At 42.2% G+C, this 23,098-nt stretch overlaps 2 protein-coding genes across 4 annotated transcripts; both read right to left on the reverse strand.

Annotated features, from left to right (window-relative positions):
- Nucleotides 1-966: 966 nt before the first annotated feature.
- Nucleotides 967-15,759, reverse strand: ganabb (glucosidase II alpha subunit b). Of its 3 annotated transcripts, none has more exons than XM_085177950.1 (25): nucleotides 15,599-15,759; nucleotides 14,722-14,823; nucleotides 14,518-14,626; nucleotides 14,027-14,154; nucleotides 13,265-13,444; nucleotides 13,034-13,099; nucleotides 10,641-10,698; nucleotides 10,439-10,520; nucleotides 10,218-10,314; nucleotides 9,947-10,127; nucleotides 9,620-9,773; nucleotides 8,643-8,878; nucleotides 8,419-8,545; nucleotides 8,235-8,314; nucleotides 7,808-7,948; nucleotides 7,473-7,569; nucleotides 6,974-7,075; nucleotides 5,794-6,037; nucleotides 5,351-5,415; nucleotides 4,391-4,467; nucleotides 4,215-4,289; nucleotides 4,008-4,121; nucleotides 3,797-3,906; nucleotides 2,902-3,002; nucleotides 967-2,179 (listed from the first exon to the last, which is right to left on the reverse strand). In XM_085177950.1, the coding sequence occupies exons 1-25, from the start codon at nucleotides 15,616-15,618 to the stop codon at nucleotides 2,070-2,072; spliced, it is 2,856 nt and encodes a 951-aa protein (XP_085034076.1). In that variant the 5' UTR covers nucleotides 15,619-15,759; the 3' UTR covers nucleotides 967-2,069. The 3 variants fall into 3 exon arrangements, with proteins under 3 accessions (XP_085034076.1, XP_085034083.1, XP_085034086.1); XM_085177957.1 differs by lacking the exon at nucleotides 15,599-15,759 and adding an exon at nucleotides 15,072-15,590; XM_085177960.1 differs by lacking the exon at nucleotides 13,034-13,099 and having other exon boundaries at nucleotides 15,599-15,753.
- Nucleotides 15,760-16,965: 1,206 nt separating this feature from the next.
- Nucleotides 16,966-22,016, reverse strand: ints5 (integrator complex subunit 5). The gene is made up of 4 exons (XM_085177939.1): nucleotides 21,701-22,016; nucleotides 20,181-20,433; nucleotides 18,123-20,078; nucleotides 16,966-17,940 (listed from the first exon to the last, which is right to left on the reverse strand). Exons 1-4 carry the CDS (start codon nucleotides 21,793-21,795, stop codon nucleotides 17,233-17,235), a joined length of 3,012 nt encoding a protein of 1,003 aa, XP_085034065.1. The 5' UTR covers nucleotides 21,796-22,016; the 3' UTR covers nucleotides 16,966-17,232.
- Between the last annotated feature and the right edge of the window lie 1,082 nt (nucleotides 22,017-23,098).

Raw genomic sequence — 23,098 nt, forward strand, 5'->3', positions numbered from 1 at the left:
ACCTTGAGGCAATGGTCAGTGAGATTCAAACTCATGTGACATTTTTAGTAGATACACCTATGGTATCAATTTGAAACTCCTACGTCAACTTGCTCTCATGTTTTTGCATTCACAAACTTTTTACCCCTCAGCCAAAAAAAGGCTGAGGGGTAAAAACTAGACTTGAAAAAACAAAAATAAAAACAAATGATAGTCTATGCTCACAAAAATAAAATACAGAATATGTCTTATCCAGGTTGAGTGTTTGGCAATGAGGTTGGCTTGTAGGTGCTCTTTTTTTAAACTTTAAACCTGACTTTTCTTATTTAGAATATTTTTGCTTTAATTTTTTTCTTATTCCTTGTTTTCATATTTATTGCTTGTGTTTGAATTCATATTCTTGTTGGCTTTAACTAATTTAATTTCACTGTGAGTACATGTCTTGAATAACAAAAGATTATTGATATCCATTGGTCTATGCGTTTAGAGACCTCACGATGCATTTCTTACATTCCAGTAACTACCATTTTTCTGAACACAGCCATACATGTTCTTCTGCTTCAAGGTTCAATGTTTTAGGCAGCCAAAAAGAGGTGAGAGCCCCCTGACCTCTTTCCACTTTCAAATAGCAAGTAAGGTACTTGATAATTAGCTTTAACATAGTTGATTGTAATAAGCAGTTATTAGATTTCTGTTGCTTCTCTATCAGCTTTTAGTGCCCATTCTGACGCTCTACTCTACAGCCCATCTTTACCACGTCTACATCCCTAAATGTAATGAGTTCCTGCCATGTGATTAGCAGATTAGACACTTGCATTAACAGTTGAATATGTGCACCTATTAAAGTATCTAGTCGGTGTAGGTTTAATATAATGCATACCACCATATCCAGTTGGCTGCTTTAGAAGTGATACTCCACTCAGAATATGAAACAGGACCAGGCGCATATAAAGAAACATTTATGAATTACTGACTCATAGAAGGCAATAGGTTTACATTTGATCAATTTTATTTTCACTTGGTCTCATCTTTTTAAAGTACATCTGACAACTTTGAGAGCTGAAGTCCGATCCTTCACTTCCATTTCCACCAGTTCATCACCAACAAAAATGCAACTAAGCGTATGGTTGTGATCATAAAAGCAATCAAGCAAAAAAAAACCAAAAACAACCCTCCCAGAACAAAACTACAAAAAAGGTCAGATCATTTGACTAGGTGGAGCATAACTCACCTCCACAGAATCATTTCAATCAGTTCTCATTCTTCTTCAAGTGCATTTAAGGAAAATCTCTTGAACAATGCAGGAAAACAAAAAAATTAAAACAATGAAAGCACATCAACAGAATGAGCCACAAATTGTCAGTGGTTCAGTCCCCTGAAGTGATTCCCATTGCCAACTTTGTTCTAAACAACAGCTGCAAATCCCCTCACTGAGCAGCAGGTAAGTAACCAGATTGATGCCGGTTGATTAACCATGTGCACAAGTTCTGGAATACAGGGAACAAACAAAGATAGCCTGAATCTAAGTCAATTTGAGTGCTTTTCTTAAAAGAGGAATGAAATGAGTTTTCGATGAGCATCGAGAGGATCAGCAGCAGATGGAGGCTTTGAATGTGAACCTTCATTTTAAATGGAAAACAGTGGATTGGTTTGGGGGTTTTTTCTGAGGCAAACTGGATGGAAAATGAAGTGGACAAAAAAAAACAAAACAAAAACAAGTTTCTGTCTTACCCCAAAGATTCCTAACAATGACATGAATTAAACAGGTTGAGCAATGTGACAAAACATAATTGTTCATCTAGCAATAACCCTGAACTCTCTCTGTTACGTATTAGAGTGTGAACACAAGAGGAAAATGGCAGAAAAGTAAAGTGGCTCAGATCGACTAACAGGTATACATGAATCTCTGTGTGCGTGTAATCAGTGTCTTGTGTATCCTTTTTTCCCCACCATGTTGCCTATCTTACTCTGTTTTAGTTAGTTATGGGTATTAGTGCCTTATTTCCGTTTCCCTCTCTCTCCCTCTGCTCACTTTCGGTTCAAATCAGCCGTTTTCCCCCTCCTGCTTCGTCCTCTTTCATCTTTCACGATTACTGAAATGTCACGGTCCAGTCGGCCCCTGCGTTCATGCCGGGCTTACGGACTGTCAGAACAGACATGGAGGCGTTAAAATCGAACTCCAGCTGCTTCTCTTGGCCATCTGTAAACAAACAAAAAAGTAAGAAAACAAACATCAGGGGATTTTAAGTTTAGAAGCTGCATATTTTTTACACATAAATCCATAACAGATTGCCAAATTTCACATCTTAAATCTTTCAGATCCTAAAGCTGCCATCCCATCTGAATTAGAGTTTGATAACAACTTCTTAAACGGCATGAAACTAAATAAGGGGAAATCAGCAAAGAGTAGAAAATGGTGATTATCCATGATCCTTTCCCTTATTTTTGGTCATCCATTGCCCGTTTCAGTTGTTGATGCTCACACTAAACACAGTCGTAGTATAAACAAATATCCTCAGACTTCAGAGCGTTGTCTGTACAGTTTTTCCTGGTCCTGAATCTGCATGTCAATGAGAAGCCCCACCCACCTCATGTTCAAACTTTCTATTTGTGAGGGGCATGAGAAAGGTGGCTTACTTCAAGCACTGGATGAATAGAGGAGCTGCATCCAAGGCCTATCAAAAGCTAAATAGTGACTATTTATAACTGTTTCATGCAGATCTACTTTAGCATAAAAATACAAATCTGGAGCATGAAATTTCACCCAGTAGATCCCTTTTTATCTTATATCCCACTTTAAAGGCACACATCAATTTTTTTAATTCCATGATTGTTTACCAGTAAATGCTTACATTTAAAACATTTGAAAGGAGCTTCAACATGCAGACTCGAACTGAAGATGATTTCATATCAACCACTTACCAGCAGTCTTAAGGGTAACTTTGCTGGGTTTACTGGCTCCCAGTACGATAATACGTTCAATCCAGGAATCGGTAGTAAACTTGGCATCAGGAGCAAGGTTACTGTGGATCAGGCAGACACAGAGTTAAATTGTTGGATTTGTATTGTTGATTATCATTTATGCTTAGAAATATCTACTTATATATGCTTAGAGTTTTATAATTAGTTTTAGATTGGTAGAGGTTTGATCCTTAATAGTCTGCAGAGACGTGTGCATTCCAGAGTGTTCTGGCTTTCACACTCACATTCTGGGAGCATGGGTGAAGGCATACCTTCTCTTATTGTTTTATGGTTGGATAAACGTAGCTATATCTGTTTTAGTCTAAGTGCCTTTTGTTTAGATGAACTGCTGGACTTTATGGGGTCACACTCTGACCACACACAAAAACACACACGCACACACACTTACACAACGCATAGGCAAGGTACTCTTTGTTTGTATGTAGACGTCATATGTTAATGAACCTATGTATATTCATGTAACCTCAATAAAAGAGCAGTGTTACGGGGGAGCGGACGAGAGCAACTGGGGTCAAGCGAAGGAACAGCGTTTGTCCAGTTCTCTCCCGTGCACGAGAAACATGAAGAACTTTGCCTACTCGTGTCTTGCTTTGCTGTGTAATTAAATTGTCCTTAACGTTCCAGCGAATAGGTTTATGCTACAAACCTATCATAAATACTTAGCAATAACAGATTTAATATTAAATAAATTGTCCCTGAATAGATTGGCACAACATGTGGAAACGTTTCTTCAGTTTCACTGTGTTTATATTAAAAGTGTAACTATAGTGACATCATGGGTTTTTTTTTTTTTTTTTTATTCAGACAGAATTTTGGTAACATATCCGTCACTCACACAGAAGAGAGGACTTTGTTGGCAAAGGTAAGCTTCCTGTAGATGAACTCCTTTTTTTCATAGTTGAAAGTATGGCCATCGTCTATGTAGAGCTCACCATCTGCAGTTCTCTATCAAAATAAATAATGCATTAAATAAATGGTTAAAACCTGTCATTAACATCTCAACATTACTTAGCACTGTAGCAAAAGAGGATGTGCAGTTCAGTTACCCGGAGATTAAGAGCCACATAGAGAGTGTAGGGGTCATGCTCCATGCAGGTGGAGGACCTGCGGACTCTAAGCTTCCTGGGAATTATGGAACCGCCACGCTGGAAAACCGGGATCTAACAACAAAACACCAAGGCTACTAATGAGAAATGTGAGAAAGAATACACTGAGCTTAAAAAAAAAAGTTAAGCTGAGAGTTTGACACTTACAGAGCTCATGGTGACAGGAATGTAAAGGTTTTGGGCTCCGTTGTGTTTCTGGAAGGTGTGGACATCGAACCAGACCTGATAACACACGTTCACACACATTAAGATACGCCCGTCTGAAAAGATCAATGATACCCGTTACACGTGTCAAAATAAAAGCCTCCGTTTCTTCCTCTTACCTCATCTTTGCCGGGCAGGTAGGCAGTGACTCCTCTGGCTCCCTCCTCAACAACTGGGTGCACCAGCAAGTCTCGTCCTGAGGCAGAATTAAAATGACGTCAGGGGAAGTGGCAACCATTTCAAAACATGTCTGTCTGACTGGAACAACTGGATTCAGGGTTTTATTCTCATTTGTCATATTGACAAAGTGAAGCACCACCACACAGACAGGCACAGCTGCACAGATTTTCTAATTCAAGTGTATGAACATTCTAAGTCAATTTAAACCGAGATAACAGGTATTTTTGGCCACCTGATGGCAGCAGAAGCAAGTTGTAGATAACTCTATAACATAAATAATAGTGTACCCCCACTATACAACCTGTACTTCCAAAACACGATTTATAGAGAAGGGAAAACAGTGACCCAAAGCAGTAAGTTTGTCAGCTGGAAAGAAACAAACCGAGGGAAGCTACATAGTAGGAGGTTATATTTTAGCCAAAATCATGTTCACACGCATGTCGACTTGTGACTTAATTTTTTTTTCCTTCCCAACTTTGAACTGTAACTTCAGCTGTGACAAGACCGGTCTGAGCATCAGACTGTCCCTGTTAGCTGCTCACCTGACAAACCATTTGATTGTGTCAGTGCAACCATAGCTCTGTCACCTTGTTGCACTTCCTGTCATTTGATGTGGTGTTGCACATCACGACAACACAATCAACTGATGCATCAGGTGAGTCACATGAGAGGAAAGCGCAATAAGGTGACAGAAATAAATTTCCACTAAGGATCATTGCATTTTTGAACATAAGGGAGCCTTTGTTCAGCAAGGTTTCTGTAGATGAACCTGTGAAAGGATTACTTTGGGTCGCTTTTAATCCCAGATCACTCAGGGGGGTCTTTCAATGACAAACTGCAGTTATCACTGTGGATGCTTGATGAATACTGAAGGCCTCAAATTTGGTTATGTGTCTCACCGATTAAGTACTCGTCTTCCAGAGCAAAAGTAGCCAGATCCTGAGGATACTCCACCCACAGAGGTCTGCAATAAACATGCACACAATATTTGCATCTGCATCGCAATATACTGCACAAATCAGCCACACTGCAATATATTTTTATAACCCAAATAAAGGATTTTTTTCCTTCCCGATTTGAAATTCCATTACTCTTGATTGGGAAAGTAATATTCACCTCTGTCCTACAGCACATTGCAGTAACTACTTGAATACACTGTCTTTTTGTGTGGTATTATGCATCACTCTTCTTTATAAACTCTAAAAGCAATCAAATAACTGCCTTAAAATTAGTTGGCATATTAGATCAATTTTAAACAGCAGTTTGGTCAAATGAGGCCTCTTCAGAGTACAATTATCTGTGGATAGACAGTCAATACATACAGGTTAACCAAAATCATCACCTCATGACGGGCTCTCCCGTCACATGTGCGCGGTAGAACAGCTGGTACCAGTAGGGCAGGAAGGTGTAGCGCTGGCGCACGGCTTCACGGATCAGTGCAGTGTTTTCTGGACCAAACAGCCAGGGCTCGCGGCGGGGCGTGTCCAGATGGGCATGGGCTCTATAGAATGGCTGGTAAGCACCCGCCTGGTACCAACGCACAAGCAGTTCAGTACTGGGAGACTTGAAGAAGCCACCGATGTCAGCTGTGAGACAGAGAGGGACATTATAGCCTCGGTTGACAACACAAGACGGCAGGACACAAACTTCTTGAAATAATCCATGTTTAGAGCTCAACTCTTAAAGCAGATTTTGTACTAAATCAATATTTATGTGACTGCAGCTGATTTAACATAGGAATATGGGCTCACCATGGTAATGCCTCATGCCCGTTTCCATGACAACCTTACCAAACACCCGAGGGATTTGTATATTAGTCAAAACAATTACGTAAAACTGATCTGAATGAATGCATTTTCCCCTTTCAAAATTCAGTCCTGTTTTACTGCTGTGTTCAAGTTAGATGCTGCACACTCACACCTATTTGAAAGCTGCAGTATAGCTAAATATTAAAAGGTAGCAAATAAAGGTTTTTTTTTAGCATTGTTCTGTTCCACATTTGAGGTTTCATAAAAATCAAGACTTTGTAAGTACTATAAATAAAAAGGAAAGGAAAATCTGAGGACTGATAGAACTAGAAGTGGTGCCTCCAGGTTTGGAAAGTCCCACGCTCAGAGCTTTGATGACTTCTGATCCCTTCTCTGGGCCTGGACTATAAACCTCTAGCTGTAATGATGGTGGTAATTTCAGTCTCCAGTGTGGCAGCAGATCAGCGTTTAAGCCTTAAGAATTAAGTTAAATCAGGTTCGAACAGTTGTCTGACGGAGGGCAAAACATTAAATGAGGCAAAGGGGGGGAAAAAACAAAAAACTTGCAGCAGCATCCAGAGATGCATTTGACGATTGTATTCGATTTTAATCAGACTAAACCAATTATGGCTTTATTGTGGTTAGGATTGTTATCCTCATCATGAGATTGACCAGCACAAACAGTATCTGAACAACATCACTGTGCGACATGAATGGAATTGAACACAACGGCCGTTTTAAGCTGACCAGAGAATCTAGGAGGGTTGCGCTCACCTCCACAGAAAGAGATTCCAACCAGGCCCATACTCAAACACATGGGGATGGATATTTTCAGGTGGTCCCACTCAGCAGCATTATCTCCTGTCCACACAGCACCTAAGAGCCAAAAAACAAACCTTAACACACAAGATAATGCAACACCCAATTCTTTTTGTTATGAAAAGTAAAAATAAGGTGAACCGTTTTAATTTTAAGCTTCAATTTACTGCCTTTACAGTACTACTAATTAGGGAATTATTAAGGGTAAGGGTTATCAAACAATGGTTCTTGTCAAACAATGATCCGTGCTGTTTTTATGAGCATTGATAATTTTACTGTCCAAGAGTTGAGGGTCCTTTCACGGCTCAATCTGAACAAACTTAAAGTGGTGTTTGGTCTAGCCAACGCCAAATGTAAACAAAGAAGACTGCATCCTGTAAACGTCAGCTGTTCGATGTGCAATGCCACGTCTACATTAGAGCAGGCAAGAAAGTAAAGAAAGAAAATGGCTCACCGATGCGCTGAGACCCAGCGAAGAAGGCCCTGGTCAGGACAAATGGTCGCTCAACTCCTCCTGACCGCTGGATCAAACCCTCCGCCGTGGCCATTTGCTGTCGATAATAAAGAAATCGATAAATAAGAGGAAAACAGACTAACATTTTACAGTAAGTTACCAAATACAACTTTAGGATCTCTTATTCCTTTTTAAATGAGTTTTATTTTCATTAACAGGTAATAAAAGGATGCCAAAGATTATCTGTCCTCCAACAGAGTAACACAAACTCCAAATAATCTATAGGTTCTCTAAAAAAATTATTAATGAGAAAGGTCACAGTGAAATACACTCACCACATATAAACCATACAGGTTGTGTATATCACGATGCTCCCAGGATCCATGCGTTGCATCCTTGTGCATAGTGACCTCCGGCCCATTGAAGACTGATGGCTCATTCATGTCGTTCCATGTATGCAGGTTCTCCATGGTGCCCTGGAGAGTGAACAGATTAGATTTCATTTTGAGATGAGATTAAACAAATTTATGGAAAATCTATTTATTTATTTTTACTCCTAAAAAGTTCAAGCTCGAATGAATATTCAGTTACAAGCCAACTGTGGAAAGCTCAGGTGGTTCAGTTTCATGTGAGATTAAATAAATTTTGTTTACTAAAACAAAAATGTAACAAAAGCATCATATATCACACAGGTGTCACGCTGTATCTTCAATAGGTAAACTTTTAGTTGCAGATTAGCAACTTCATGTCTTCAAGGCTCACCTCATACTGATCGTAGGCAAACATGCTGGCCCACCAGGCTCTCATGTCTGCACGAGTGAAGTCTGGATAACTGGCACTTCCTAACAGATGTCATCCAACCCAAGGAAAAACAAAGAGAACAAATATTAGAGAAATATTTTATGTTTGATAAAGAAATACTGATGTGGAGTTCTCACTCTCTTACCAGGCCAGCACCAGCCTTCATAGTCGCCACCATCTTTATTCTTGACATAGAAACCCAGAGAGCGGATTTCATTATGGATCTTGTAGTTGCTGTCTACTTTAATGTGGGGGTCCACAATAGCAACCATCTAGAAAAGTAAAAAATAAAAAGTGAAGTGAAGTTCTGGCCAGACACCCATCAAACTGTGCATCATATCACTGTGATCGTCATATTTCCATCTGTACCTTGCGCTTCTTGTCCATGAGACCCTGCAGCATCTCCTTCGGGGTCGCAAACTTGTGCGGATCCCAGGTGAAGTAGCGCTTCCCATCGGTGTGCTCGATATCGAGCCAGATGAAGTCATAGGGGATGTCGTGCTCGTCGAAGCCGGCATCGACCGACTTCACGTCCTCCTGGTCGTTGTAATTCCAGCGGCACTGATGGTATCCCAGGGAAGCCAGGGGAGGGAAAGACTGAGTGCCTGATAAACACAAAGAAGAGGCCAGTCAAGAGCTGTTATTCAAAATGTGTAGTTTTATTACTGGCATTAGGCAGTGGATCAATACTATAAAAGATTAATAAAAATTTGACTTGAAATAAAATAAATTTGAGCTTTCATGAATCACCACTGATTTTAATCACTTCTGTTTAAAATTACCAGCAATCTCAAAAAGAGGGTTCAAGAAGGCAAATATTGCATTACTGTGATTGAATTTGTGAATCAAATATAATTATTGGGTTCATTGAAAAACTGTCTCAGTATTAATTAATACTCTGCAGATTACAATCAGGTGCTTACCTAGGCTAAAAAAAATGAATCTAATAAACATTATTACAACTAAGGAGACTGGAATATTTCTTATGAATAAGAGATATCAAAACAAATCGGAATAAATTTTTTAGCTCATTTTAAGCTAAAAAAAAAAAAAAAAAATAGCAAAATAGGTTGTATCCTTGAATAGTCAGAGTTTACCATAAGATTTTTTTTATCGTGTATTGCGCCTTCATACAGCCCAGTAGATTACTGTCTAACTGAAACGAGACGTTTTAGCTCGAGGGCACCACTCCTGTGCTCCCGGCCAGAAGCAATTGCTAACGAACAAGGAAATCCCAACAGGCCCTCGATAAAAACCATTAAAACATTAAGACTATTAAATGAATGCTAGTGGTATTTGTGTATACAACTTTACACAAGAGTCTCAGCAGTATTGACACTTCCTACCTGTAAGAGAGGCATACTGAGAGAAGATGTCTTTAGGAGTTGGTCCCAGCATAATGAAGACGTCAATGATGCCGCTTTCAGAGATCCAACGCACATCTGTCTGTGGTGTCTCACTGGAGCCCTGAACATAATCTAGCATTTTCCCAAAAACAGTCTGGAAAGAGAGCAGCACGACAAAAGACGCTTTTAAATTTTTGATATAATTACTGATGGCTAAAACAAAAAAACAACAACAACGAAAACAAACAAACAAAAAACTAAATTCACTTTAAGTAACAATCCAGATCAAGACTTCTTGGAGGAAATGACCCCCCCCCCCCGACATACCTTTCCAGCTGTATTTGAGCTAATATCCACCCAGGTCTCTGCAGCATTAAGCCAGAAGATGCCTGTAGTTCGCTGGGCACTGTGGGCTACCATCACTGGGACAGACCCGTACAAGGCCATAGGGTTATACAGTTCATACTGGAACACATCCAGGTTATAGAGTCGATACGGATCTCCATTACTGGAACACACAAACACAGGCATGCATAAAACATCTGTGCATTTTTCATAATGAAATCTATTCTACATGTAAAAAGCTGGTTGCACTCACTCTGTTGTTTTGAGTCTGAGAGTGTCTGCATGTTCTGGAATACCATAAACATGCTCGACTCCTGGCAGTGAGAAATCTAAACTAACAGCAGATGGACCTGAGGAGCAAACACATCCAACATCAGTCAAAGAGAACACCCTTTCACCACCTGGCAAACCCGAGCACACACACTGACATGCAGACATTATGATACCGATACTGAAATCACAAGTAGGATTTACCATTAGGTTTGCTGTCTGTGTGCGATTTAAATGTTTCTTCCCACATCCCGTCTTCTACTTTCTCTTCTTCTTCCTTTGTTGTCTGTTAGCCAAACAGGGGAATTAGTCACGTCACTCAGATCTAGCTGAGATGCAGCAGTGAAATGGTGGTTTTAAATCAAGAGGGAAAGACTGAAAGACAGTGGATTTTATTGTGCAGTACCTCTGCTTGGTTTGCTGGATCAGCCTCCTCCTTCTTCTCAGCCTCTGGGTCTGCCTGACTGCTCATGGCATAAAGAACAACGCGAGGAGGGGTATGGGAAAAAAAAGGTGTGTTACTTTGGCAAAGTCAGGCCATCTTGATGATATTGTGATGGTGGTAATATATGGGATAATTAAACTATGATTCAAGGAAAGGGACATACAAACACAAGTTGGTGATTGCCTCCGCTGACACCACACTGACATCTGACCATATCTACCATTAATTACTGTAATGACAAAAGGGACTGAGCAACTCCCTGCCTTGTGGCTATTTCAAGCTACACATTATGGGACAGGAGCTCCAGAGGCTGTAGCACGTAACACCCAAAGGACTTAGTGGATCAGGCATAAACTGAAAGTAACCAAGAGTAAGCCGCCAAAAGACCCTTCACACATTTGCGACAAAGTTTTGAAATGAATTGCAGTGATATACATGCCAGGGATAAGTGTAAACAACAGCTTGTCTTAAAACCCTGTTAATACAGACAGTAAGTACTGTATTGTTGGTTAAAATAGCTCCAATGCCAGTTCTTACACCAAGAACACGCACAACGACAAACTGAAATAGAACCACAAAGAGAGATGTTGCTGTTGGGTTTGGGAATTGAGAGAACTGAGAACTAACAGGCAGGACACAGACTACATGCACTGTCTCCCACTGACTTTGTGGCAGGAGAAGTTAGGGGGTGTTTGTGAGTTTATACATGATCTTACATTAACGGATACATATTTTATATGCAGATAAACTTAACTCCATTGTCTTGGTGATGTTAGTCATTATTATGCTCTGCAGCCTAGATGGGCTCAGTGTAACAACTGGTGAACCTGGAACGTGCTAGACCACCATTAAGCGCTGCAACCTGTGGCTGGTCTACAGTCAATTGCTTACATTTTGGTCACGCTAAGTGTCAGGAAGGAGGGTTACACTCCATCCACAATCATCCACCTCTCTCTAACCAAATCTGGTTTCAAAACACCAAGATGGTGACAGCATCTAAGGCTGTGCGATATGACCAAAATCTCATATCCCAATATAAGAATTCTATCGTCCCGACAACGATATAAATCACAAAAATGTAACATTTTCTGTAAATTCTGTGAATCTCGGGCAGCTCGACTTGCGGGAAGTGTTTCCAGCTGCGCGTCATGTAGCTGGAGTCGAGTGTTTTAACCGATGCATGAAACGATACATTTTTAGACTTAAGTTGTAACGGCCGCCGTTTTCTTTGTGAGTATTTATTACACGGCGTGCTGCGGGGAAAAGCCTGCTCTAACGTTTGAGTCTAAGGTTTATTTTTTGGCACCTGGCGCCTCTTTTTTTAATTCTCATCCGTAAATAATCTGCTCTTTCATGTGATTCAGTTTATTTTGAAAAGTCTCAACAGGATCTTGAGCTTTATTGTGAAAGGTTTATGTGGAACATAAACAAGCGGACACGCGATGCTGTTACCGTCGTTGTTGCTAACGACAACGCATAAAAACAGGCGCTTGTCCGTCAGTAGTGTGGTTATAAAAAATATAAGAGAAAGAGAGAACTTTAAGAAATTAATATAGCCACTACAGCGACCATCAAAACCATGAAAAAAAATATTGCCGTAAACAGTTTATTTTGCCGCACCACGAAACAAACGATAGCGTAAAATGAAACGATAGACGTTTTTATATCGTCATCTGATATATATCGTTATATCGAACAGCCCTAACAGCATCTCAGTGATTTATAAAACATACCATCCCTCTCTTTTATACTATGTATGACAGCAACATAATCTCTGGTAGATCTAAAATAAGGTTGTGGGAAACCCTGATGTGTGTGTAATGCCACATCATAGCTCTTATCTGGACCTTAAACCAGCGCTAACATTATTTCTGCACTTAGCTCTGACCATAAATTAAGCAAGAGTGAAATTTGAATCATTCATTCAAAAGAACAGATTGAGAAATCCAGTCAGTCATGCAGTTGCGGTGTTAGATGAATTTATCAGACGAGCTGCTAGAGAAATACTAAAGGAGCACAGTTAATCAAACGTTGATCTGACAAAACATTGCTTTACGCAGACAGTAACTAAAAGGCCTAAAGCAGACTCTGCCAGATAATCTCTCTGGGTCTTCTGATGGTCATTGTAAAGACGGTCTATCACAGCTATGCTAACAGGAAGGGCTGGAATGATCCCTTAATCTAAATAAAAATCAAACAACACCATGCACACACTCACCCACACCCTCTCTCTCCGTCACATTTATTTGAGGGTAAATACAGCAGTTGATATGATGTGTGGCCCTAAATTTTATGTCACTACTGGCAGCATTAGCACATGGGACAGAATACACACAAATCTTAAGGGTCTTTACCTAGAGAATACCCTCTTGATATTATCCCACACGCTAGCCACTGTGCTAGTTACTTTATAGGAGAAACTAGGATGATAGGGGAGAAGAGGACAGAACAACGAGTCAGAGACAATACTCAAAAAAACAAACCATATCATGGGAACAAAAACAGAAATCATCCACGGAGTGACGACGTGGATTCAAAGAGAGGGCTGGCATTTGTAAATGTGTGTGCATGCGTGGGTTTCTCACGTGTCCTTGCGCATCCTCAGGTGCTCAAAGGCCAGCAGGCCGCGTGAGTTCAGAGACATCAGCACGTCGCTTCCTTCCATGATGTCCAGTCGGAAGGGCCGGGCGCTAATAATGACTCTCTGAGACTCCACCCCCAGGGACAGCACCACACCATTCTCGTCCTGAGACAAGACAGAGAGGCTGAAAGGAAAAAGAGAGAGAGCGAAATGTGAAGTGAGGATTTAGTTTTGATGAAGAAATGCAAAGTCAGGAACTCAATTTGAATAGTTTTTATTATCATCTGATTAATCACAACTTCACCCTTATATAGGCTGTAAAACAGAGAGGAGATTATCTGAAACAGTTACAAGTTTTTGTTTTACTGGAACAATTTCTATTCAAAGTTTCAGTTCTCACTCACCTGACACCTTCACAGTCAGGAGGTGCAGAGAAGCCATGAACCATATGATGGGTTTTCTTTCATTTAACAAGGAAAATCTGAGAGATTCTTCATCTTATAAATCCTAAGTGACATCTGAGTGTGTGTTGCTTTGTTCAAAGCATCTCTTTTATTAACGGATCTTTGTCAAAGTAGAAATTTCAGAATTCACACCCTTACTTTACCTAACCTTTAAAAAAGCTGATGTTATCATGAAATATTTTCTGTTGCTCTGCCTATTTAAAGATCCATTGAAAAAAGTATCCCTCCTGTTCTTGTCTTTTCGGCTTGACTCCCAACATCAAAACCTCCACCCACCCATGAAACCCTCACAGGACACTCACGGCTCTGTGGTAGGCTCCCTGATGAGCACGTCTGGGACTTCATAGCGAGGTTTCAGAGGCTTAAGCTCGTTAATCTTCACCCTCGTTATGTTTCCCTGGAGGCGGTAGAGCTCGAGCAACAGACGCACCTGCGACACAAGCACAAAGTGAGAATGAGAACAGTGAGAAGCAAAAGGCAGGTGCCTCGTTTTCTACAAACACAGCATAGGAAAACACTGGGTTTAGCAATGGGTCACTATGATTTCACATAACAAAGAGGATACCCTGGAAAATGGGATTAACATTTTTTATTTCAGCTGACAGTTCAAAAACATAAAAATAAGGGAAAAGTGATTTGTTAGCCTAATAATTCAGTTATTAATGCGACAAATAAAGATAAAAGCAATAAAAACAAAGGCAGAAGTAAAAAAAAAGAAATATAGAGAAATCATATTTTACAGATTGTGCAAATGTTTGTTGGATTATCACAAAGTCCCCTTTCTGTAATCTACCTTGTTGTTGTCATTGATGAGCTGCAGGGTGAGTCTGGTGTTGGTCAGCTCCATGGTCTCCAGCAGGGCTCGATAAGGAGACTCTCCAGGCTTCAAAGCTCGCTGACGCCTGTTTAACATTTCAAACCAAGAGCGACACCAATTACAAACCTCTGCAATTATGTGCCGCTTTATTTATGAGCAGTTTGTCTTTTGGGAACTCACTTGCAGAAAGCACTCTGCTCACAGGTCTTGAAATTGCCTTTGTCCACAGCCCAAGTCCCGCTGAGGCACAAAGCCAGCCCGACTACCAAGAGAGGCGCCATCCTGTAATGGGAAGCAAAGACAAGAACATTAGCTTCAGCGTGCAATCACATTTGGATGCAACGCCTGGCAGAGCTAACCAAACTACAGTACAGGAGTTAGGTAACAGACAGCAAACACAGACGGACTTTGGTCTCTATGGTGCTAAAACGATGAAAAATAGCGCCAGAAAATGTGACAGGCAGCTATACCCATTTCCTCACCCAGCACACAGTGCGCATATTAACAAGAAGCACCCCCATTGTCCTCACCTCGGACGCTGGTCCTGCAATTAAAGACTCATTCCCAGCCCTACTGTAAAAATCCCGATGAGGGGATGTGTTCAGACTGCCGACAAGGAAAAGAGGCAGTATAAGCTAACGCAATCAGCTAAGCGGGCTAGCTAGAGAGTGCTCAAGACGGAAAAATACAACAGGAAACCGCCACGAATTTTTAATTTAACAATAAATAAACGTCTAGGTTTTTACACGCGCAGTAATGCACCCGATGTCTGACAGTAGTGTTATCGTTAATCGCCAATCCGGATCAAGATAAGGCGCTAACCTTACTAAGAGCCAGCCTGTCAAGTCGCTAATTCAATTCAATTCAATTGAGGGGATATCGAATTTTTCCCGCATTAATTTCCGACTTTGCGGCAGTTAAACCCCGAAACAGTGAGTTTGCTTTCACGCTTATACGATGTGCAACTACGATGATAAACTCTGTCCTCCCGCGCACTGATAATATTTCGAAAAAAAGAATAAATTGGCGATGAAACAACGGAACTGCTTTGTCCTACCTTGCAGTGAAGGTGGCCATCTTGATTATGCGGCCGCTTGACTCCGCCCCCAATCACTCCGCAACAAAGATCGTTAAGAAATAGGATACTCAGCAACTGCGCTAATATTTACGCGTGTTTTTCAGATAGCAGGTCAATATGTGGCGGTTAACACTGTAGAGAGTATTTTTTTTAAATCTTTATGTTATTTTTCTGGTTGTAAAGAGAGGATGAACGTATGAATGTATCCTCTCAGGCACGGACACGTCATCGCCAGGCTCCAGTCAGTGAAGTGCACACATGGGAGTCTTTGTCCCACCGGATTCATTTCCAGCCAATCCGATGCGTGCAACTGTACTACAGCCGTGCTATAAATCATAAGGATCAGCAGATGTACACACACACTCACACACACACACACAAGGAACACAAATGGACGTAATCGCCTTAAAGATCAATGCTCGTCCATGATTTAGGCGTGTTTTCCCCTCTGGATCTCATGTCAATGGTCCTGTTTCTTCTTCTATCGGCTTCTCCCTTTCGGGATCGCCACATATTATCAGCCTCCATCCTCAGCATGTAATCCTTCCCTACATCCGTGAACCTTCACTATGGTCTCTATCTTTAACATCCTTTGCTCAATACATTCCCTCTGCGACAAACTATCTCACCCTTTTAATCTCCATAGAGCTGTTCCTCTGATCTACTCACTTCTAATTTTGTCCATCCTGATCACCCCTCATGGAAATCTTATCATCTACCACCTCCAGCTCCTCTGTCTTTTTTGCAATCTCACTACTATCTTGTAAACTTTCCCTTTCACTCTTTCTGTTATCCTTCTGCCACAAATCTGTCTTCTTTCCTTCTCTTGTGCACTGCCCATTGCTTTGGATGGTTTAGCCCAGGTGTTTAAACTCATCCACCTTGATCACTCCACCTGTCTCCCTCCCATTCACACACACACATATTATGGCTAGCTTCCACTGACTACCTCCACTTCATCCACCTTTTCTTTTTTGTGAAATACAGATTATCTGTAAGTTGTAGAGTCAAAGACAACTTTAAGACTATTGTAAAGTCCAGGATTGATGATTTGATAATCGTCTTTTTGTTTTTACCTTATTTAGAGTGTCATAACTTTTCTTTGCAAGTTATTTGTTTCTTTTTTAACATTTAATCAAAATACAAAAAGAGCCTGTAAACTGTTAATAATACAACTTTCTGACGATCACATCAATGAGGAACCCTCAAGTTAAGTCAAATTCTGGAACAAAGGTTTATTTTTTGAAAAGTAGCTGAAAGAAGAGGTCGTGTACACAACAAGAAAGCAAAGTTGTGTTTCCATTATAGAACACGAACGATGTGAAAATTATACAAAACAGTCTGTAAATGATTTAGCAGTTAATGTATTTTTTGTAACCAAAATGACACATTAAAACACATTACATCCCAGATTCTGTATGCACACATGTGCCATTTGTGTTTCTCACCAGTTAGAAATGTATCAAGTCTAAAAACGGTACAAAAAGGTATGCACGCGCACAAGCCTCTACTGATATGGTAGTGAACTACAGTGACTGAAACTCTGGGGTCCGCTCTTGGACCGTAACACAGTAATCCCTCCATTTTACAGTCTATTTATTCCCCGTCACTCCTCAGAGCTGGAACCGCCAGCACAGGTGCCCCAGTCTGTCAATGTTTTTATGTAGCACGCTGTGGATCGGCGCCACGTATCTTGCCACGTCGCCGTCCCGTGAGAAATCTCTGCAGAACATGCCCTTCTCCGAGCTGAAGACAAACTTCTGGGGCATGGGCCCATTCCCCCTTACGTACTCCCACACAGCCAGCAGCAGCAGCCTCACCTCGAATGGAGTCAGGTGAGGGAAAGCTTCGTGGACGTTGGCCAGGACGGGCGGCAGGATCTGGCCTTCTCCCATGCAGGACACCAAGAGGCAGGAAGCCTGGAGGTGCCATGGGGAGTCTGTGGATGATGCCTCGCGAGATGCCTCCCAGTGGGCCAACAGAGTGGCCAGGAGGCCTCGGAGCACCGCTGAGCAGTAGCAGAGAGCCGGTCGTCCAGCAGCAACGACCTGAAGCAGAGGGAAGAGCACAGGGTGGGCCTCAAAGCAGCGCCGAATGTGGATGTCTCTCTCCACTGTGGTGCGGGCGTGCTCTTCTGGGGGCCAGGATAACTCGCTATTGGCCACGTCGGGACAGACGTTTTCCACTAGTGTGACTGCAACAACCTTGGCTGCCTCCGCGTTGATGGGTGGCGGCTCATCGGGGTCAGACGGTGATCGTGAGCCGTTCAGACCGGAGGAGCTGCAACACTTGACAATAACTGCCAGCAGAATCTGAATGTTCTACAGAGAAAAGAGGACGAAAACATGCACATTATTACAGATTTATCTCCTCTGTTTGATCATTTCATAGGAGTCACATGGACCAATCATTTTTATGCACAACTTACAGTAAAAATACACAAAAAACCCACATCCTTAGTCTATTTATAGTTTTAACTGCGCTGCAATCTTTAAACACTCACCTGTATGACTAAGGATGGATCAGGCAGCTGTGTGATGGTGCGAGCCTTTAGTCCCTTGCCAATCACACCTGCGTGAAACACAGACCACACACTACTTGAAAAATTAACGGTGGTACCAAACCGACAGTTGACGTCCAGCAAAGAGGCTCCAACATCAGGCGACACAGATGGGGCAGGCACAGGGGCGCCAGACATGTCTGCGATCTGCCCTCCAAATAGGTCAGTGTTGCCTTTATGCAGCGCTCCTTCAACCAGCTGCTGAAGCACTGATTTGAGCGTAAGAGGAGAGTATGCGGCAAAACGGGACAGTAGAAGAACGGAGCAGTTCACTGCTTCACCTGCCTGCCCTCCTTCTCCTCTCCTTCGCAGAGTCAGGAAGAAATGAGTGACGGCGGCGCGAGAGAGCTGGAGCAGCTGTGCTGGGGAGCAGGTGCGAGGGAGCGGGCTGCAGGACAGGAGGCGTACTGTGGCGTGGGATACAGCTGGGTCACCGTGGAGAAGAAGTGGGCAGAAATCATGGAGGTGTCCTGAGACCGCCGAGCCCACCTGGACCACCATGGAGGACTGAGCACCTGTCGCTCCTCTTCTCTCCTCGTCCTGACTCTGGATGGCTGCAGCCAGGTTGAGCAGCAGCTGCCTAAGCTGCCGAGGCCCCAGAGTGTGCGTGTGGATCTGCGCCACGCTACGTGCAATGGCAGCGGGAATGAGGCCTGCCATGCAGGAGGAGAGCGTGGTGTGGAGCTGCCAGGCCAGAGCCAACTCCTCTGGATTGCGGGCCTGAGTGAGCAGCTGGCAGAGGGCCTCAGTGGCTGTGCTGGGACCCCCGTAAACCGAGAGCAGACACAGCAGCTGGTGCAGCCAGAGGTGACGCTTCCTCTCCAGTCGCAGCGTCTCAGCACACAGCTGACCAACGTGAGACTGCAGCTCCTCCAAGAACGGGATGACCCTCTGGGGCTGTGAGGAAGCAGAGTGATGGGGGTTGACCTCAACTCCATCAGTGCGGTTGAATACTAACTTGTGGAGATGCAGGAGCAGCATCTGCAGGAGGCGGTCGCAACCTTCCCGGACTCCTTCGTGAGGTGAGGGAGTTGGGCCTGAGATAATGACTGAAGCTGGGGTCGCAGTGTCTGCAAGAAATCTGAAGACCCGGGCCCCTCCCGAGGGGCTCTGGCTAATGAGATGCACAACCAGGCCCAGCATGTTATCCAGTTCCTCTCTAGGGAGGCCCTGCAGCACGGCCTGTAGCTGGAGCAGGACAGGGGGGCGCAACAACTCGACGAGCTCTGCAGACACAGGACCAAAAAGGTTTGGGGACATTGCTGCCAGCTGCAGGAGAAACGGCACCGCAGCACGACGAAGCTGAGGGGAGCTTTCCCAGGATGTTAAAGATGAGGTTGGAGATAGAGGGCTTGACGGATTGAGACTCTCCTGGAACATCCTCAGCAGCTCTTTCCGGATGCTGTCGGAGTGGTGAGCGGCGAGGTGTCCAAGGATTCCCACCACCGAGCCGATCTTTGGCACTCTGCTGCCTTTATCCACTCCCATTACAAGCAGCCCTTGGTCCTTAGCACCATGAGAGCAGAAGTCCTTCAGTCCACATGCCATCACTCGGCTGATGATGGTACCGGGGAAGGCCGACCCAATGTGAGCCACCACCCAGTCAAAATGAGGGGAGTGCTGAACTGAAGTGTCCAAAAGAGCATCGACACAGGCATCGGGGCACCAGGCCAGCATTGCAGCCAGACACTGAGAGTAGGCTTCCATGAGAGATCGAGTGGCAGCACAAGACATCCAGAGCTGAAGCAGCTCGTTGAGGCTGGAGGAGTGGGGGGCGACACGATGCCCGGCATGCTTGCTGCTCAGCTGGCCCAGTAAATCCACAGCCCAGGTGGACACTAGAGGGGCCCAGGCTCGGGGGTTGAGACGGATGAACTCTGACAGCACGGCGTGAATCTCCTACAGACAAAAGAAATAATAAAACAAATTTACCTTTAAAAATCTTTTTTAACTTCAATATGTGCATATTTATTTTATGATGGTGTATTTTTGTAGTCACACCTGTATAATGTCCTCCAGGTTGGAGCTGACCCCAGTGCTGCCATTACTCTCCGTCTCTAGGTTGTGCAGGAAGGCGGACACATGCTCATCGTACACGCCTCGCAGATGCTCCAAGACCGCCCCACGACAGGCCGGGACTGAGCGCAGCAGGCGCACAGCGCAGCGAGCATGTTCTCGGACGCTGAGCTTCCGGCCCTGAACGGTGTCAACGCCGCTGATGAAGGACTTGATCTCCTGAGACAGTTCCTGGGTACTAGAGAAGGAGAAAGTAGACATGAGAAAAGTGAGTGGTGTCTCACCAACAAGCTAAAAATGATAAGGACGGCCATAATGATCTAAGAATACATCACTGCTAACATATTCTGTGTGAATATATGAAGAAGTTGTGAACAACACTCATTAAGGCCTTACAGAACCAAAAGTGACATCCTGTGATAAATAAAACTTCCACAACATATACAAGAACTACAAGTGGCAAAGCTAGCAAGTAACTGTTTGGCGTTATTATTAAAATGTAGAAGCTTGGGCTTTTGATTTAAGCTCAACTACGTGTGGAGAACTGACCAATGACAACGCTGAAGAAATGCCAGTATGTCCTGCTGTTCTTTGTTTTATAACATTGTGAACAAATTATGTTCAAGTCAAACAAAACTATTAGTTGATGGTTGTCAGTTTGGGCTTTTGTAAGCATTCACTTGTTATTTTATGAGCCCTAGATTAAAAATCGAGATTCTAAATCTGGATCTGGATTTTTTTTTTAAATGTTTAAAATAATTTTGATTATGTGATGATCAAAACAACAATAATTTCTATCTTTAATTTGTTAGTATTCTCTTTGTCCTAAAAGTAGAATTTAATAAATATAATGAAACCAAGAAGTGTCCAAGTTTACAGCGTTAACAACATTAGTTGGCCGACATTGGCGTTGACTGTCACCTGGCTCTAAAATCAAGTATCAGTCACGTGCCATCCAAGATACTTTAGACTGTGGTCCCATTTTAACTATATGTGAACCATTCAAGCTTATATGGCCCAATCTGAGCCCTTGTTGAGGTTATATTGATCATAACTCTTCTGATAATTATTTCATCAATTAATTAATTGATTAATCATTTAAAAGAAAAGACAGCCAAAGAAATGTTGTCACATCAAGGAAAATCACTTAACTATTACTAGAAAAGCAGCAGATTAATTTTGATCCAGTGAAGTAATCATTTTTTAACCTTGCACAGAAAGTATTCGTAATGAAAAATATTTTGTTATTTCATTGATAAGTAAAAACATACGTTTGATACGACTTTAAACTAATCAAAGTGATCAAATCAAATTTAGGTGTTTACTGTGTTTTGTCTTCTTTAAGGTGAAAGCATGCACTCTAGGATTAAAGCACTAACTTTAATCATGCACAGAAATATAAATGTATGCCCCACTGCTCTTCATACAGTTAACCCCGAGCAGGAGAAGTGTGCTGTGGGACTTAATCGTGTGGATGCACTTCTTGTGTGATATCTGCCACTCACCTCAGGGCTGTCTGCGGTGTGTGAGTGTGTGAGCTCTGCATCGCTTTCAGCGGACTCCCGTCAAACACCACAGACATCGCTCGGTCGGTAAACATCAAAACATCACAGCGAATCCACCTCTCGGCCGTGGGGCTTCGACTTGAGCGATTATGACAGCTTTTTTGCTGCCTTCGCAACCAAATTTCAGGACAAAATACAACGAAAGGGCGCTCCGAAGCCGGAAGTTGAGAGTTCTTCGCTGTTAGAAAAAGGAAACGTCAAGCCGACCGCGGAAGTCTTTGGCGACACCCAGTGGTCATGTCTATTTCTGCTACTGCTGCTGTCCACTCGACAGAGATAAGGCAAAGAAAAATCTAATTAGTTCGCCTGTTTAATACATAGTACGTTACGGAGCCCCGCAAGGGACATGGGAGAGAAAAAATAAAGATGTCTCGGAAAAGTTCATCATCATAGTATGTAGTTTTTGTAAACTGATAATTATATTTTAGGTTAAAAAAAACAAAACAAATTAATAATATTAACTTTTAAAATGATACATATTAATTCTGTGTCCTTTATTATGTGTTTCAGTACTGACTTAATGATCTAACTTTACTAATGGAATACAAGCTTTTAAGCAGAGATATTTAAAATGATAATAATAATAATACAAAACTGAGAAAAAATGTGGTATTTATTCTCCAGTTGTGCCAAATAAACAGTGAAATATTCATTACAAACACATCAACATCAGCCGCTGCCAGCAGTTAATGTTTTCCTATTTGCTGATATTCGGATATCAACCTATAGGAGCATTATTGCTACTTTTAAATTTCATTCCCTGTCATTCCACTTATTTAGATGACTTCTATGATCCTAGTTTTCAATTCATGTTGAATTTAAATTTAATACAGGCCACTCCAGGTGGGGTGAAGTTTATCAGGGGAGAAAATTATATTGAATAAGGATGATTTTTGTAGTTAAAATAAATAAAAAAGAGTTTCGTGATGCTGCCAAAGTTTTCACAGGGTGACAGGCAGTGCAGTGAAAATGTATTTGCTCCCTTCCTAATTTCTTTTTGCATATGGGCATAAATGCTGCGGATCATCCAATACATTTTGATATTAAATAATAAATAAGTACTCAAATTAATTCAAAATGCAGTTTGGAAATTAAGATTTAATTTAATGGCATAAAAAGTCTACCTGGCCCTCTGCGAAAAAGTAATTGCTCCTTTCAAAAAGCAGCACATCATCCCACCATCTAAAGAAACCTATGAACGTGTGAGAAGCAGTCAGTGACATCTATCAGTCTGGAACAGGTTAAGAGCCATTTTAAGGCTTTGGGACCGCAGTGAACCACGTTGAGAGACATTATCCATAAATGGAGAAAATTTGGAACAAAATGACTTCATTACAT

This window comes from Neolamprologus multifasciatus, chromosome 2 (genome assembly GCF_963576455.1).
Source record: "Neolamprologus multifasciatus chromosome 2, fNeoMul1.2, whole genome shotgun sequence".
In the NCBI taxonomy this organism is placed as follows: domain Eukaryota; kingdom Metazoa; phylum Chordata; class Actinopteri; order Cichliformes; family Cichlidae; genus Neolamprologus; species Neolamprologus multifasciatus.